Here is a 17,051-nt window from a genome sequence, read left to right on the forward strand (position 1 = left end):
CCACAGGCCACCTGTTAATTAATTCCTTTGATGTGGGGAGTTCGGAGGTGGAACCTTGTGATGGCCAGTAAATTATTACACTTGGCCGTTCAAACAAGGAGTCCTCTCTTTTTGCTGTTATTAACTATTCAGCATGCCGTCTTTCATATACTCAGCAATAATAATGCAAGATGATTTTTCTTGGAATTTCTTTCGCTCACATGATGATGAGTAATTATGGATGCTCAAAAATTATATTTTAACTTTTTGCTAGGAGTCATGGTTGCTGCCTTCCTATGAGCTTTCCCTTTTCCCTCGTTCAGGATCCTGGTCTTAAAGAATTAGCAGCTACATCTTCCTAACCACTCAGCTTGGCTTGTCCCAGATTTCTACAAACATCTGTGGTCTAAATAAATTCTGGTTCCAAAAGCTGCCTCCTGCCTTCCGACTGAAAGAGGAGAATACAGTAGCTGGTGAAATGATCGTAATAAAACCCATATCTACTCCTTCCTTTTGAAACAGACTTCTAATGTCACCATGAGTGGTTAATACATCATTTTGTACTATCAGGAATTGTATACCCTTTGGGCAAGCAGGGGGCGCTTACCCTGCGGTCCAGGTGGGTCCTAATGCCCCAGTATAGTGACGGGGACACTATACTGTAAATAAGCGCCGTCCTTCGGATGAGATGTAAAACCGAGGTCCTGACTCTCTGTGGTCATTAAAAATCCCAGGGTGTTTCTCGAAAAGAATAGGGGTGTAACCCCGGCGTCCTGGCCAAATATCCCATGCCTCCTAATAATCCAACTCTATGAATTGGCTACATTACTTTGTTCTCCTCCCCCCACTCTCCCACTCCGACGGCAGGCGGAGCGACGCGTCGGTTGGAGTATTCTCGGTCGCAGTTAATGGCAACGTCAGCTCAAAGATTTGGTTCAAACCACCAAATGGAGACTGGTGTGCCGACAAGTGGACCCTGCTGATGCGGGATTAATGCTAGGAAAGAGAGAGGAATTGTATATCCTTTGTCTTAGAATTAAAGGTGTTTCTATCAACTCTATTGGAACTTCTGTGTCAAAAATACACATTTCCCAAACACCTCAAATGTAATCAATTGATTGGTATTTTTATGCTTTTTTGTTGATTGTTTTATTTTTTTAAGTAATCTTTAGTTGTCTAATAACAGAATATGGTTAACAACTGGTTCTCTCAGCCATATGTGTAAGAATGTAAACCCTATCAATTTACAGCGTGTCCCAAGTGAACAGCTGCTACAGCAAACCCACTGTATACTACTGGGAATGTGGGTGCCCTGCAGACAAATCCTTTGTTGAGCCAGGCTGTCTTTAGACTTCAGGTTTAGATGGCTTTTGCATGGCAGAGTGACAGGGATTTGAAAGCTTGTGTTTTTCATACCCCTGGCTGCCTGCCAGTCTTAATGCATTTGTTATTTATAAAGAATTCCCACTGATTGCACCTTCCATTACAGGAGAGTATAGAATAGACTTCATGAACAGAGGTATCCTGAGCTTTCAATTTAGTTAATAATTAATTCAGGCATCTAAGTTATAAGAATACAGCGTTTCTAATCTTATTTTCTAAAATTTAATTGTTACCGTATGATGGACAGAAAACAGTGATTTTCAGAAATCTTTTGTCAGGTAAATCATATTTATTGCCAAAGAAACATGTTTGTCGCTAGGTATTTTTTCATTTTTGAAGGACTTCATGCTGGCAGCTCCCACAGGCATGGGTTTATGTTTGGCATGCTGGAGGGTAAATGAGTCAGGGGGAATAGTAAGGCATTCTATATTCAATACTGAGGCTTGAAGGTTATCTTCCTGCCTAATGGCATTCATTCTGTTTCTATTAAAGTTCTCTTTTTGACATGGAAGGAAAATGTGCTGTGTGAAAAAGGCCTGGTTGTTTATGCATCTTTCGCATGTTTGAAAAAGATGACAGAAACCACCCATTTAATGAGATTCAGCTCTGACTGAATCTCATAATTAGAATGTCAAGCCTTAAGTACTTTACTACAAGTTTTAAAATGCTTCAGCTGCAGTCTCCAGTAAACAGAACAAAGATTTCTGGGTTGTTTAATGACATCTAATCTGCTCATCTAAGCACTGCAGACATCCTGCACTGGGGATGAAATTGAAGTGATTTCATCTTCTGTTCAACATTAGGCAGATAGGATTTGTACTGTACAGTAGCTGCAAATCCTCGAAAGTATTACATCAATACACAAATACATCAATAAAGTCACTCTTATGAGACTAGGTACAACAGCATGGGTGATGTTAGGGGGTAGTACTCTGTCCTCTGGTCTTAATAATTGAGGGTTAATAATTATGTGCTTTATATGAGGTATTTAATGAGTTACCAACATCAGAAGAAACCTGCTGCTTTGACACATTCATTCTATGCAGAGGACAATAACTACAGTATATATACTGCTATCAAAATTATTAGACATTTCAAAAGTTCTACTGTTTTCAATATGTTTTTCTTTCTCTATGCAGAAACAAATATCTAAAGGGGTCTTCTATTGACATTTTAAACATTTAGTATTAAGCCGATAGTTAAGCCACACAGATTTGTATACCATTAAATACAAAATAGACTTGATGGAAGTGTAGAGCGAAACAAATTGTGCAAAAAGATGAGGAATAATTGACAATGGACTGACCAACCTATCTATTACAACATGTAATAGATAGTTACATACTGTATGGGCTGATCATGAATGGATTTCTTTCTGTTGTCGTTATCAAATTTTTGAAGATTGAAGGCTTGCTAAACGACAAGCTTGGTTTCTTCTTACCCAAATTAATCTTTAATAAAAAGTTGTTTTAATAGCCCTATTGGAGGGTATAGACTTTTACCAGTAACAAGTACAGATGGACGAACTAGTTCAAGCTTTAAGTAAATGGTTGATTGCAAGATATTTGCACAGTACTGTGCACATGTTTCTGTGGATGCTTCTGACAGACTGGTTTGTTTGTATTGATCTGATTGTGAAGAAATCTAAAATTATAATTGTTCTGTTCTTTAATTGTTTCCAAAAGAATGCTTTCTAAATCCAGATTCTGTCATTTCAAGTCCTTAGAAACAGCAGGGAACATGATGTCTGGTGTAAAACTAGGCCTATTGCATTAAACAAATATCTGTGATCCCACATTTGTAATGCCAAAATAATAATAATAAACTTTATTTTATATAGCACCTTTAAAGGTGGCTTCTCAAAGTGCTTTACACAATGACAACAACAATAAATAAAATAAAACACAAGATAAAACACAATTACAATACACAGAGGAGACCGTGGATGGCGGTACTAAGTATAGTAGGAGCCAAGAGGTAAAGAATGGAAACAGTTAAGTAAAGGCTCTTATAAAGAAGGTTTTGAGTCTGGATTTGAAGGAGTTTAGAGAAGGTGTCTTTCTGCTATCCTTGGGTAGAGAGTTCCAGAGCTAAGGGGCATAACAGGAGAAGGCCCTGTCACCCATACAATGTAGACGGGTTTGGGGGACAGTTAGGAGAACAGAATTAGAGGAGCGAAGGTTGTGAGGTGGGAAGTAGGGGGATAATAGTTCAGACAGGTACTGAGGTGCCAAGCCATGCAGAACCTTATAGGCGAGCATTAAGATTTTAAAGTCCACACAGAAATTGACAGGAAGCCAGTGCAACGATTCCAGGATAGGAGTAATGTGAACATTTGCACTGGACCTGGTCAAGATTCTGGCATGGCAAAGTTTTGACATACTGCAGTTTGTTCAAAGTAGATTTAGATACCCCAGCGAGTAGAGCATTACAGTAGTCAATTTGGGAAAACACAAATGTGTTGATCAGCTTTTCAACCACAGTTAGTGATAACAGAGAGCAGTCTAGCGATATTTCTGAGGTGACAGCGATCAGCGATTCACTTAAACTATTTAAGCGCAGTGTCAGAAACTCCAAAAACAGTCTCAAGACGAGAAAGTAAGATGTCATGGTCAATAGTGTCAAATGCAGCATTGAGATCAAGAAGGATAATATAGAAAGAGAACCAGAATCAGAAGCTATTAGAAGATCGTTAGTGACTTTGACCAGGGCAGTTTCTGTGCTGTGAAGTTGATGGAAGCCAGATGGGAGGGGTTGGAAAAGGTTTTTTGCCATGAGGTGGTTATGTAAATAAAATGTGACGGCACGTTCTAGAATTTGTTAAAGAAAGGGTAAGTTGGAGATGGGGCGGAAATTGTTTAGATTGTCGAGACACATGTTAGGCTTTTTTGGCATGGGGGTAATGGCAGCAGTTTTGAGGTCCGTTGGTACAACGCCAGTGCTCAAAGATTCATTTATAATATTGAGGATAATGGGACAGAGAGAAGAGAAACGGGACTGAAATAAACTGGTGGGAATGGGATCTAAATTAGATGTGGTGGGTTTCATGTGTGTAACTAGTTTATGGAGGGATGCTGAGTCAAGAAAAGAGAAGTTGGAGAGAAGGGAATCAGAAAAGTTGGATAAGGAAGGAGAAGGTATGGAAATTATATGCATAGTGGAGAGAATGTGATGCCAGATGTTGTCGATCTTGGAGCTAAAGAAATCTAAGAATGTGTTGCAAAGTTGCGATGAGGCAGGTAATGTGGTGGGGTGGTTTGGCAAGTTTAGCAAGCTGTTGATGGTGGAGAAAAGATGCCTGGGGTTGTTTTAGTAATTTTCAATGATATGACAGAAGTAGGTAGATCTAGCTGATGATTGTAACCATATATTCAGACAAGTAATTTCTCCAAGACTGATAATACATTTAGGCCAGAAAGATTCCACCTACGCTCAAGTTTGTGAGAGACTGTCTTCATAGATCGCAGATGGTTGTTATACCAAGGGGCAGGGCGAGAGAAGGAGATGGTTTGAGTTTTTAGAGGAACAAAGGTGTCAAGGGTAGATAAAAGAGCACTGTCAAGTAACTGTATTTTGTCGTCTAGGGGGTCACAGGAAGAGAAACAAGATAAGGAGGACAGAACAGAATTTGCCAACATTGGCTGATCAATTGATTGCCAGTTGCGGAAATTTACAGAGCGTGAGGGGGAAGTGTTAGAAACAGTTAAGTCCATACTGAAGAGAATAGCTAAGTGGTCAGAGAGGCCTAGTTCAAGGGAAGAGCAGTGGGAGACAAAAGTCATTTGCAATGATTAAATCTAGGGTGTCTCCTTCGTTATGTGTAGAGGTACAAACTGAGTAAGATCAAAACATCCCAGTGGAGAAAGGATGTCTTTAGCCAGACTCGATGACCTTGAGTCAATGTGTATATTAAAGTCCCCTAGAATAAGGCTCCTTTTAAACTTAAAGCATAAAAATGAGAGTAAATCAGCAAACTCTCCTAAAAAGGCTTCGCTGGGTGTGGGTGGTCTATAAACTGTAGCAATGATAGGAGATTATGGAATAGAGACATTTAAAACAAGGGACTCAAAAGAAGAGGTTGGAGATATAGTAATAGGACTTAAATTGTAAATAAGTTTGTAAATAACAATGATGCTCCCGCCTCTGCCCGAGAGACGCAGAAGGTCAAACAAACCATACCATTGGAGCGTCTAGCTGGTTAAACAGAAGTACATCGTTCTGTGCCAGGTTTTGGTTAAGCACAGACGGCTTTTATTTGAAGGATAGGTAGTTGTACATCTCATTGACTTTTAAAAACGTTTGAAATGCAGGGATGTGAATTCATAAAGAAAAGGTAAATTTGAATGAATTAGTACAATGATGCTCTTGTTTCCTCCCACAGTCCAGACATACTGGAAGGTTAACTGAGTTCTGGGAAAACTGGTCCTACAGTAGGTGATATGTACCATCCACCCATTGCTTGCCAGGATAGGCTCCGGCTCACCTTTGACCCTCTATTGGATCATTTAGAAAATGGTATTTTAATTGCCTGTTTAATGAGCAACATTCACTTATTTGCAAGTGTACTGTATATCACTAAAACCTGGTGCTACTGTTTACAGAGTTATAAATAGCAATAGGCATTAATACATCACAGGTTAATAAAAAACATGATTATTATTAGGGCTGCTGAAATGATCTCATAATAATTAAAATAACTTTATTCATGGACAAAATTCATTTTGAGGAGAAACTTCAAATTTATAACTTACATTCTACATCTCTAACATTCAAAACAAATGCAAACTCATTCATAATACCACACCAAAAATGGTTTATGACTTTGAGATACAGTATATAGTGCTTTGGGTTAAATAGTCAGTTATGCTAGCCAGTAGTATGATAAGAGTTATCTGACCAACAGTAACTGACATGTTTATGTTGACTCATCGCTTATAGTACCATCTTCCAAGCAGTGTAGGGAAGCAATAAAAAAGACAAACAAAATGTTTGGCTATATGGTCATGACTGTATAATTCAAGTCAAGGGGGGAAATATTAAACTTATACAATGCACTAGTTAGGCCTCATTTAGAACATTGTATACAATTTTGGTCACCACGTTACAAAAAATATATTGCTACTCAGGATTCAGTCGAGAGAAGAACAACCAGGAACTAATTAGTCTCAGAGAAAATACATGGAGATTTGATACAAGTATTTAAAAGCTTCAAAGACACTAAGTGTCAGTGCAGTGGACTTCTCGAAAACGAGTGGTGAAACATGAATTAAGTATACAAGGTGACACTACAGTATGTGGAGTTTTTTACTCAAAGTGTTGTGTTATTATACGGTAGCATGGAAAAAGCTACCTAACCATACCTAAGCTATCTAGCCAACATTTTGGTTTCCTTCCTTATTTGTATTTTGCAAAGAAAAGTGATGCAACAATGTCTCATCAAGAATTCAGAGCGCTTAAAAAGAGCTTTACAAATTGTTCTTTTAAGTAAATTGTTCTTTTAAGTTTAAGTTCGGGATCAATAAAGTCTTATAAATCTATCTAACCTTCACTATATTGATTAATCACTATAATAAAATAAAAAAGGCAAATGCATAAAGTCTATTGTTCGTTGGCAAAATACTGTTGTTACTTTATAAAGAACTTCGGTAGTGTTACGTACTGAAATGCCTTGTTGTGCTGAACAGCCAGTAATTCATAATTAAGTACATTTTTAGTACTGTATTTAAATTAACATACTGTACAAAATAAAAGGCTTAATGTCAGTCTGAAATCCAGCTCTGTTTTTGACAAAATGAGAGGGGAACTAATTCTGTCAAATGCAAAACATTAACAAAACTATAACGTTACTAACACTAAAATTCAGAAAGCAACACAAAAACAAAATTTAACAGGTGAGATAAATAACAAATGTAACAGCATGGCAGAATAACTTAAAGGAAAAACTACTGTGATTCTGTCATCACTGTCTCACTCCAGTGGCATCAGATGCAAGCTACCAATCTTGGATGGTGGGTTAAGCTTTGACGCTTTTCAACACAATGAGGCTTTTTAGCATGCAAGACTGGCATTTGTACTCCATATGCTCCTAATCACTCCTTCATTACTTCGAATCACAATCTGCGGATTTGCTGGCTGTTCCAAGGATCTGTCGTGATTCAACTGGGCTTAAATGTTCAGCTGCTGTGCTCCTTGCCTGGCTGAACTTCCTTCTACTAAACTTTAGTTTTGCCGAAGCCCTTGATTTTTTCTGAAAACCTAAATCTTCAGACCTTTTAATAAATAAATCTAAATAAAAAATCTATAATAAATAATAATAAATCTTTGAAACACTTTTATATTAACAAGGGAGAATAACAAAAATGGGGAAAAGGATGCTCATTAAAGAAGTTCTGAAGACAAAAAAAAAATATCTGACCACAACCATCACAGTTTAAGCAGAAGCAAAATATAATCTAGCCGAATATCTTTCCACATGGTCAGTTTCTGCAAATTAATGCATTCAGGTGTGAATTAAAGATTTCAGACTCTACCCAGCCTCACAAAACAATTTTGTTTGGTTGCAATTAGACCCATGTACTAAAGATGAGCCTAAAATTTGCTAGTAATTTGGGAATTGTGATGGTGAAGTTGCTGTAAATTCTCAGCAGCACAGTCACAAATGAAAGCACAATAGCTGCATTAGCTAAAAAGCACTGTATCACAGGGTACTGCCAAAACACGTACCTGTGACTAATCATCAGTAACAAAAATGTCTATTTTTCACCTGGAATCGCTAAATGTATACTGTTTATACGGTATATTTTTAGAGGTAGAGAAAGTATTGTCCCAGACAGCATCCCCATCAGGACCATACTGTACATCTCGTTTATCTCTCTTACTACATATAAAGGTAACCGGGAGGAGACATATATTAGGCAAGAGAAGAAAGTCATACAGAGAAGAGACTGAACCCCTTGTAGGGAATGGTGAGAGGCTAAAGTGGTGTAACATGGCATGTTGCAGAGTGGAATCTGAGAATTCAATACCTTGTTCTTGTGTACATTAAACATCATCATCCTGTCATGAATTTTATTTTATTTTTTTAAGTTTCATTTATTGCTTCTATAGTTTTTGCTAGCCTTCCTAATCTGCCTTGTTAGATATGTGCAACTTTACTAGATTACTAATTATTCCGGAATCTGAATCTTTGATATAATCTAAACTAGAGTGAGCTGTGGTCCTAGTACAGACCCCTGTGGTACTCCACTAATTACATCAACTCAATTTGAGTATTCACCCATGATATGTACCCTCTGTTTTCTATTTAATAACCAATTCTCAATCCACACACTCACATTTCAAGAATGCCTACCACTTTAAATTTGAAAGCTAATCTTTTACAGGGAACTCCTTCAGCCATGTCAATTTAAGTCTTATTAGAGGTTTAAGGACATCTGCTGGGCTCATGGGCTGCTTTTCCTAATTAACAAAACTAAAAAGAATTAGTTTCACATTCTTTGTATGGTTTACCACAAGGAAACGAAATGAACTTGAGGAAATTCTTAGTTTTTATAACTAATATCCTACCATTGAATCAAGGTAGTAAAGAGGATCATTTACTCCAGTCTCTAACCTGGGTCCAGGAGGTATCCAAGAGGTATAATAGGTAAACAGCAAATCATTAATTTCTAAATACATGAAATAATTTAAATCTGATAAGTTAAGCAAATGACATGTTAAATTAAGTCATTTAGAGGTTTAGAACAAATATTACAATACCCTTCAAACATGAAGGACGAGAGCTCTCTTAATTGAACACATTGCTTGCTTAATTGACCACTGACTTACAAGTGTTTCTAATCTTTAAAAATAAAAAATCAAGCGTGTCAGGGTGACCTATAAGAATAATTGGACTTGGGCTCTGCAAAATCATACAGAATCTGTTTTAATTTAGTTTAGAACCTCAAGTACATTCTCTTCACCAATCTACTTAGAACTAAAGAAAACCCAAATGTAATGAAACATAAAGATAACAAATGAAAGAGATGATTTCCTACCAGTTGGATTTGAAGGTATAAGATATCTAATGTACAAGTGCACTTTATATTTCACAGGGAGTCAATGCAATTTTACTTTAGTTAGAACAGAATGTGCAGAATTCTGGACAGACCAAACCTTACTTAGAACCTCAGATACAATGATAAGTCTTATTTATAGTGATATAAATAAAATATATATCTAATAAGTCATAAATATGTTTATATCTAGTCTATAGATTGTATATCTAGTCTGTAGTCTATAAATTGTATATATATTGTACATAAAGACTTATAGTGATTTGTCAATATTAACTTTAGTCTATAGTGTATAGTCATCATAGACTTGGAAAGGGAATTCTGAAGTAAAACAATTTGACCATTTTATAATAATAGTTAAAACGTTTAACTTTTCAAAAGTGTTCATTCTAACCACCCACATGCATTCCAGGATATATTTGCAACCTGTAATATAGGGAGACTAGCGGAGAGAATTGGCAGTGCAATGATTGTGAAGGGATTCAAGGCAGGATCAGTAAGCTGCTGAAGAAGAAAGTAACAGTCTAAGGTAAACAACCACAAACAAAATGCGGAAGCAAAATCAAAAACCCAGGCTGGGGTCAGAAACGTAACAAAATTAAGGTTGAAGCCTGGAGTGAGTGTGGGACAAAACCAGAAGTAGCAACTCAAGCAGGGCAGAGACAACTCTGAGGCCGAAGCAAGCTTCAAGACTGAGCAGTGAGTGAACAGACAAGCTGGTTTTAAATAGTGGTCTGAAATGATAAATGGATGCAGGTGTGGCTGATAATTATTGAAGCAGCACAGTGGACAGAAGTCACAAAAAAACTTCAGATGTGAGAGAGGTGCACTAGCTCAGAGAGTGGAATGCTGGTGCCAAAAACATCTCCAACAGGGTTCGAGAACCACCACCGCACAGCGAGCAGAAAATTATCATTTTAAACTGTATAATATTACCATGGCCCACAGCAGCCCACATCTCTTCCATGACCCTCACTGCCACCCAAAAAACCAAATAGCTTCTGTGGTTTAGGACCAAAATGAAAAAAAAAAACACAACCACAGGCTCAAAATAACACACTTCAGCTGAACAGTTCAGCAGCAACAGTGTTGTAATGAATTAACTAAAATGGCATTCCAAGAATGACAATAAAATAGTCAAGTAGAGCACAATAATATTCCCCCACCCCAATATACACAAAATGCATGAACAATTCATGCATTTTGTGTTCAAAAGAATCAGATCCCTTACTTTGCAAGGGAATCTAAACAAATGCTGTAATAACTGGACTGCATGCAGAAGAAACTTCAGCCAGTGAAAAACAAATAAAGCAAAAAGATAGTCCACAAGCCAGACCGTGATTTTATGCAGTTTCAAGACAAATCATTCCCTATCATGAGCAATTATGAACAGATTAAACTGGCCACCATGGATAATCTTCAAAATTGGCCCTAGGTGTGAGTGTGTTTAATTAATTAGTATAATTATGCCCCAGTTTCCTCCTACACTCCAAAGACATATTTGCTGGTTAATTAGCTTGTGGGAAAACTGGGCCTAGTGTGACTGTGTGCATGTTTGTGTCTGTGTGTGCCCTCCAATGGACAGGTGTCCCACTGCCAGGGTGTACCCAGCCTTGAGCCTGTTTCTTGCCAGGATAGGCTCCTGTTCTTCCACGATATCCTATTCCTGAATTGGAAGAGACAGAAAATGGACAGATCGATGGACAATATTCATCTTGGCCAGATATGGCAAGAAGTACCAAACTTCAAGCTGGAAAAGGCATTACTGCATCAATCAGTACGATGAAGATATTTTAAGGTGAAGGTACCAAGCCTGGTCTTCTGTGCCCTGGAACCACTATAAATCATGTATGCCCTTCCAATTTCAATGGGCCTGGTTATGGTCAACAGTTGTTTCGGTACCCTTTGACGGGCCAACACAATGCAAGTTAAAACCACAGCTTCTGCTCTCCAGTACAGGATGACAGGATTTAAACAGAGATATCTCTTTCTCTGGCTGTCTGATGCTGTCACGGTTGTTGAGTTTTCACCTTCAAAATGTCCACCTGCTTATTATCTTAGTCTGCTGATGACAGACCAGCTATGACCCTTTTCTCCAGCTGCTGAGGCATGATCCTCGGAGTGGCTCAGTCAGTTTTAATATAAGCAAAGGCAGTCCCTCAGGCAACACAAACCCCCCCAAAAAACTCAGTAAGCTGGGAGCCAATTCCCTCGACTAATTCCCTTGGTTAGTCAGCACAGGAAAGTGTGGTGTCTGCAGCAGCGAGGAGAGAACTTGTTTCCCCTTAATGTTAGTGGAGGGAGGCTACTGACGTGTTGCACTTCTCGGGAGCTTGCTTAACAGGGTGCAGCTGCAAAAATACTGACATAATTCTGAAACTTACCTGAAATGTAGAAGAAAATTCCTACTTGTGTTAGAATCTCTTCTTTTTTATTGTGAATGTACTTGCAATGGGAGTGCTGGACTATACACTATACACTAAACTGACAGGATCCTCATCAGGACCAATGGACTGATGCCCAATGGAGGGATAGTGAAAACAGAGAATGCTGTGGGTGGTTTCTGGTGTTGCCTATTGTTGTACTCAGGTCAAGGCTGATCAATGTACAGTACTACAAGGCTAAACAAAACTCTGCAGCAGAACTACTCCACAGGGTGCCCCAGCTCCTGCCTCTCAAGTAAAGGGACAATTGATAGTAGTTAATTCACCTAACCAGTATCCCTTTGGACTGAATGAAGAAAAAAACAAGAGTTAAAACTCACTTAACATGGGAGGAACTTGCAAATGCCACCCAGTCCAGCACCAGAGGCCAGAATTGAACCGAGGACTTGGAGCTGTGAGGCTGCAAGCCTATTTCCAGTGCCAACATGCAACTTATGAATATGTTAAGGCTGTTTATTTCAAGATCTTGAGTGCAGATCTTGCAGACCATCAGGAGATGTACATGAATTCAAGGAATAACATTTTAGAGATGATTAATTTATTAGAGAGTCTAATAAGGCTTCTGAGAAAGGGTTAAGAACACAAACCCCAACCAAATCCCTCACTTACTCATAATCCTGCTTCTTGTGCATGAATATGTCCTCTGGGTCCAGGTCTGCTGAGGGCAGCTCAGGTGTGAGGTCGAGGCCTGCGCTCCCAGCCAGAGTGCCCTGAATGCTGTGACTGTACTGCTGCAGTCGTTTCCACAGTTCATTGTAGAGCCTCAACAGTTTAGGATATTCTCCCTCTAGAGCCTGCTTCAGGAACGTGGAAGCTACAAACAGGAACAAATGGGTTACTGAAAGGCTTGCTGTCACTCTAATTGTTTTTTTAAAGGTTAAAAAATCAAATGCTACAAATTCTGGGATTAAAAATGCTTTATTAACAACTGAAGCACGCGCATCCATCAAATGTAATATGAAACATAGCCCTGGATTAAATCAATTATTTAAGGCAGGGAGTAGGATACATACTGAACTGCTATTGCTGAACCAATGCCCTGTAGTCTTCAGTTGGTCAGTGATGGTATCAGGCAATACTGCAGAGATAACCCTGCAGCACTTCCTCTTTGACAATCAACAGAAGACAGAGTAAACCCATAATGTTTCATATAATTAACTTCCATTTCCTGCCTCAGGTAAACTGGAGCAGCTATTCCCCACACTTTCCCTCCCCTGGCCTTCACTGTGTAAAGCGGAGCGGACCCATTATATGCTCTCAAACTGTTGACGCTGTGTATCTGCCATCTATACTCACCTATTTTTATCAGCAAATGTGTGGCAGAATCAACAGCAACTTCAAAATTGATCATTTGAAAATATGTAGATTTATGTTGCACATTACTCATTTTCCACACTGTACAAGGAACTGGAAGGAATGAGGGCAACACTATAAATTGTTATTTGTACTGAACTGCAATAACCGAAAACATCAATTTTGGAGGCAGCTCCACTAAGTGCAAATGTGGAGATGGCATAAAAGTTGTGTAAACATGTACTTTTTATTATTTGTTAGATACATATTAAGCATGTATATGATGTAATAATGAACTATCCTGAGTACTCACTTCAATCATTTGTAAAGGGTAAGTGACCTTCTCTCATGTACTCTGTCCCTTGTGTAGCTCACCTATTGTTATTGTACAGCTTAACTGTGTAAACATGGGGCTGTGCCTTTGATCTAAGACTTGATCTATATTTATGAGTTTATAAAGCTGAAGATCTTACTGTGGCAACTGAATATCACATGTGCAGTGAAAGTTGGCTGTTGTCCATCGCTGCTTACAGGACTTCACAGATAATACTTAAACCTTCCTTAAATGTTGTCCCATCGCCCCAGTGAGATAATCTGTCTTTCAAGAAGAGAATATCTTTTCCACAGTGTAATGGCTATAGGCTGTGAGCATGTGTGGAAAGCTCCATTATTAGAGTAGGATCACGGTTTGAAAAGTAGGAATCTAACACAGAAGGAAAAACAAGGGACAACTCTGGTTGCAGCTAAGCACTGTTATTGCTAAGTATACTCACACTACCACAACAACACAAATCTTTTGCAAGTACACCATAATAAATACCGGAAATTACTTAAACCTTGTGTTGTCCTTTAATACCTGACAGTAGGAAACATGCTTAATGTGTCTGGAAATGTCCTTTGTTTCATGCTTCAGAAATTTGATAACTGCACATTTCTTGAACAAATGTTTGATTTCAACACACATCTTTCTGCAAAAGCCAAAAGATAAAATATAATAATAACAAAAAATATTTAAGTGTTCTAAGATTCTGAAGATGTACAACTTGGAGCATAAGCAGCTGCAACAGAAATTATCTCTGCCATTTCTTTTTCCAGTTAACATCTTAAAAATACAAATACACATACTGTAATACATAAAAATGAACCTTTGTGTAAAATACATTTGATAGAATGAACAGGAATGTTTTGCCCAAGCTCATTTTGTCATCACCAACATGACAAGACAAAGCAGACAGGCCACAGTTAAACCAAGGCTGCTAACATCATAAATAAATCTCATTATCAAATGACTATAAATATGCAAATGATGCAATTTGTGAGTCTTGTTAAGAAGTGCAACTTTGTCTGAGAAGGACTAGCATTTTAAATTACCAATCAAACGGTTTACAGAGAACAAGCCATGGTTTTTCTGTGCATGACTTCAGCAGGCATAACAATGAATCTCTGGGATTTCAGCTTCCAGTCCCTTGATACCACTGCCTCTGTGGGGACTAGTCTATTTACTTTAACAAACAATTAATCTGCATTCTTGTGGCAAATAATTTGCTACAGCACATTAACTGGCATCTCGTGCTTCACAAAACTTATTTAAACTGAACAAAAAGGAACTGAAGCAAAGCCAACGAAATAGAAATGAACAAGTTGCATATTTGAAGGTGAAACACCTGAGATTTGAACACCACAGTAAGTCCTAATGAATTTGTTGAAACGTTTCCATTGCTTAAGGAACAAATTATGCCAATTTAAAGAGAGCTTAGTTTAAAAAAAGTCTGTGCTACATCCACAATAATACTGTACATTATATACAATATAAGATTTTGACAGCACAGTTAGCCATTAACACAAATTTATGTATTCACTGACAAAAGACAGAGAATATCTTCAGCTTGATGTTTAAAGTTTCATGACGTACATGAACCACTAGAAAAGCAAAAACAATTAGATAAAACCTCAAATAAGGTTCTATCTCTTTAAAAATCAACAAAAACAAGCCAAAAAAAAGCCCCAAATGATTTAGTCTCAAAACTTTTGTTACCATGAAGCATTCATCCATTTCACCATGGATTAATCTGTCATAAAACAATACTGTTTCATTCTAGATCTATTTATGCCAAATCATTTTAAAGAGTTATACACTAGAAGAAACACGAACATTTATTTATAATATTGATAAAATTGTTACCCAAATAAAATCAAGAAGCTTTGGTAAAGACTTAAAGGTGATTTTACAGCAGATGAGCTGACAATGCTCAGAAAACCAAGGTTTTACAAAAAAATAAAGGCTAAACTTTTGGTCACTTCACTATAGTTCTGTGGATGCTTCTGAAAAATTATTTGGGTTGAAAAATTTTGTAAATAATGAAGCTTCCATCAAGATGGAGTAATCTGTCAGACAACAATTAAGTCCTTTGTGTGTATGTCACAACTAGTTTTCAAAATTGTTTTAGAGGATGTTATTTTGTAATAAAGATTTTAATTTTTTGCAGAAGATTTTATATGAATGAAAAGAAAGATGTTCTGAAACAGAATTTAATCTAAAAAATGTAAACCTACCCTTTTAATCTATTTAACAACATAAAAGTCTAAATGTCAAAACTTTTGAAGAAAGGTACAGCAATAAAAGATCTGGTATCATCAACACAGGATCTTCGGAAGGTGAAGATTTCTTCTTATAAGATGTACTCTCGGACCTCCATTTGTTGGTAACCTTTCAATGTGTTCAGAGACAGAGAGGACATGAGCATGTTTCTAATGATCTGTTAGATCATTTATTACATTACGACTATAGATCTCTTGGTGATGTACATGTGAATTTGGATTTGACCAAGCACTATGGCATGGTTGTTAGCACTATTACTTGTCAGCTTTTGATTTATAGGTTTGATTTGCAAGATTCCTACGTGGAGTTTACATGTTTTCCTCATGTTTGCATCTGTTTTTTTGCTCCATCTTTCCATCCACCTTTCAAATTCATTTTACAGGCATGAATAGGCAAAAGTGTTTCTGTGTGCTTGTTGTGTGCAATGAAGCAATGTATTTTCCAGGGTGAAGTTCTGTCTTGTGTCCTACGACTGTTATAGGCAGTGGGTTACTGTAATCCTAATGAGGAAAATGCAGCTTTCTGACTTTTATTTAGACTCACACAATTTGCTTATCCTTTCTATTACAGCTCTTACATTGGAATGAATTGGCTTAAGGGTGAGTTGTTCAACACAGTGTTAATTAAATGTTACGCTCCTGGTTAGCCAGCTGCAGCCCAAATACAGTATACAGTATGTGCAATCTGTGATAAAATTAACAAACATTTCGTATGAAGATCAGGTTAACATAAAGGATGCTTTACACAGAATATCGGAAACGTATCGATTATAATTGCAAGAAATTCTCAAGGTTATTAACAGGAAACGACAATCTGTTTTGGAGCAGATGCACTAACATTTTAGTGAATAAACACGACACAGGTGAATTCAAATTCATAATGCTTATTTACACTTGTCAACAACAAACGTTATCAATCAACGCACAGTCTACTGTGAAAGCCATGGGCTAGGAGCACGTTGCCTCCACTGGAAGCGATACAAGCTGTACACTTGCAACACATGCTTTGCACCAGGTTGGAGCTGCTGTGTTGTGGAGCTGTATCTGATTCCTCTCATAAAGCCTAGACATGTTGGTGCCTCTTCACTGGTCTCTGAGCCCTAGGTTCTCCCCATTGTCCCAACAATGTTCAACAGGGCTCAGGTGTGGCAAATAGGCCATCCAAAGTATACAGTAACTGTCACATTCTTATAGTGTATTGCAAGAAAGCTATTGTTGTGCCTGAAAATACGCATTGTTCTGCTGCTATGCTGTCACGTTAGAAAGAGCCTGCAGGAAGTACAGCAAGTAAGGTCCCTGG

General features: G+C 37.8%; 1 protein-coding gene across 1 annotated transcript in view; it reads right to left on the bottom strand.

The window, feature by feature from the left end:
• cog5 (component of oligomeric golgi complex 5) overlaps positions 1–17,051 on the bottom strand; it is a 187,072-nt gene that overhangs the window by 48,894 nt on the left and 121,127 nt on the right. Inside the window, exon 12 of the mRNA XM_088645186.1 lies at positions 12,470–12,674. Coding sequence (XP_088501312.1) covers positions 12,470–12,674 — 205 coding nt within the window. The remainder of the gene's footprint in view (positions 1–12,469; positions 12,675–17,051) is intronic.

This window comes from Lepisosteus platostomus, chromosome 9 (assembly GCF_059453375.1).
Source record: "Lepisosteus platostomus isolate fLepPlt1 chromosome 9, fLepPlt1.hap1, whole genome shotgun sequence".
Taxonomy (NCBI): Eukaryota; Metazoa; Chordata; class Actinopteri; order Semionotiformes; family Lepisosteidae; genus Lepisosteus; species Lepisosteus platostomus.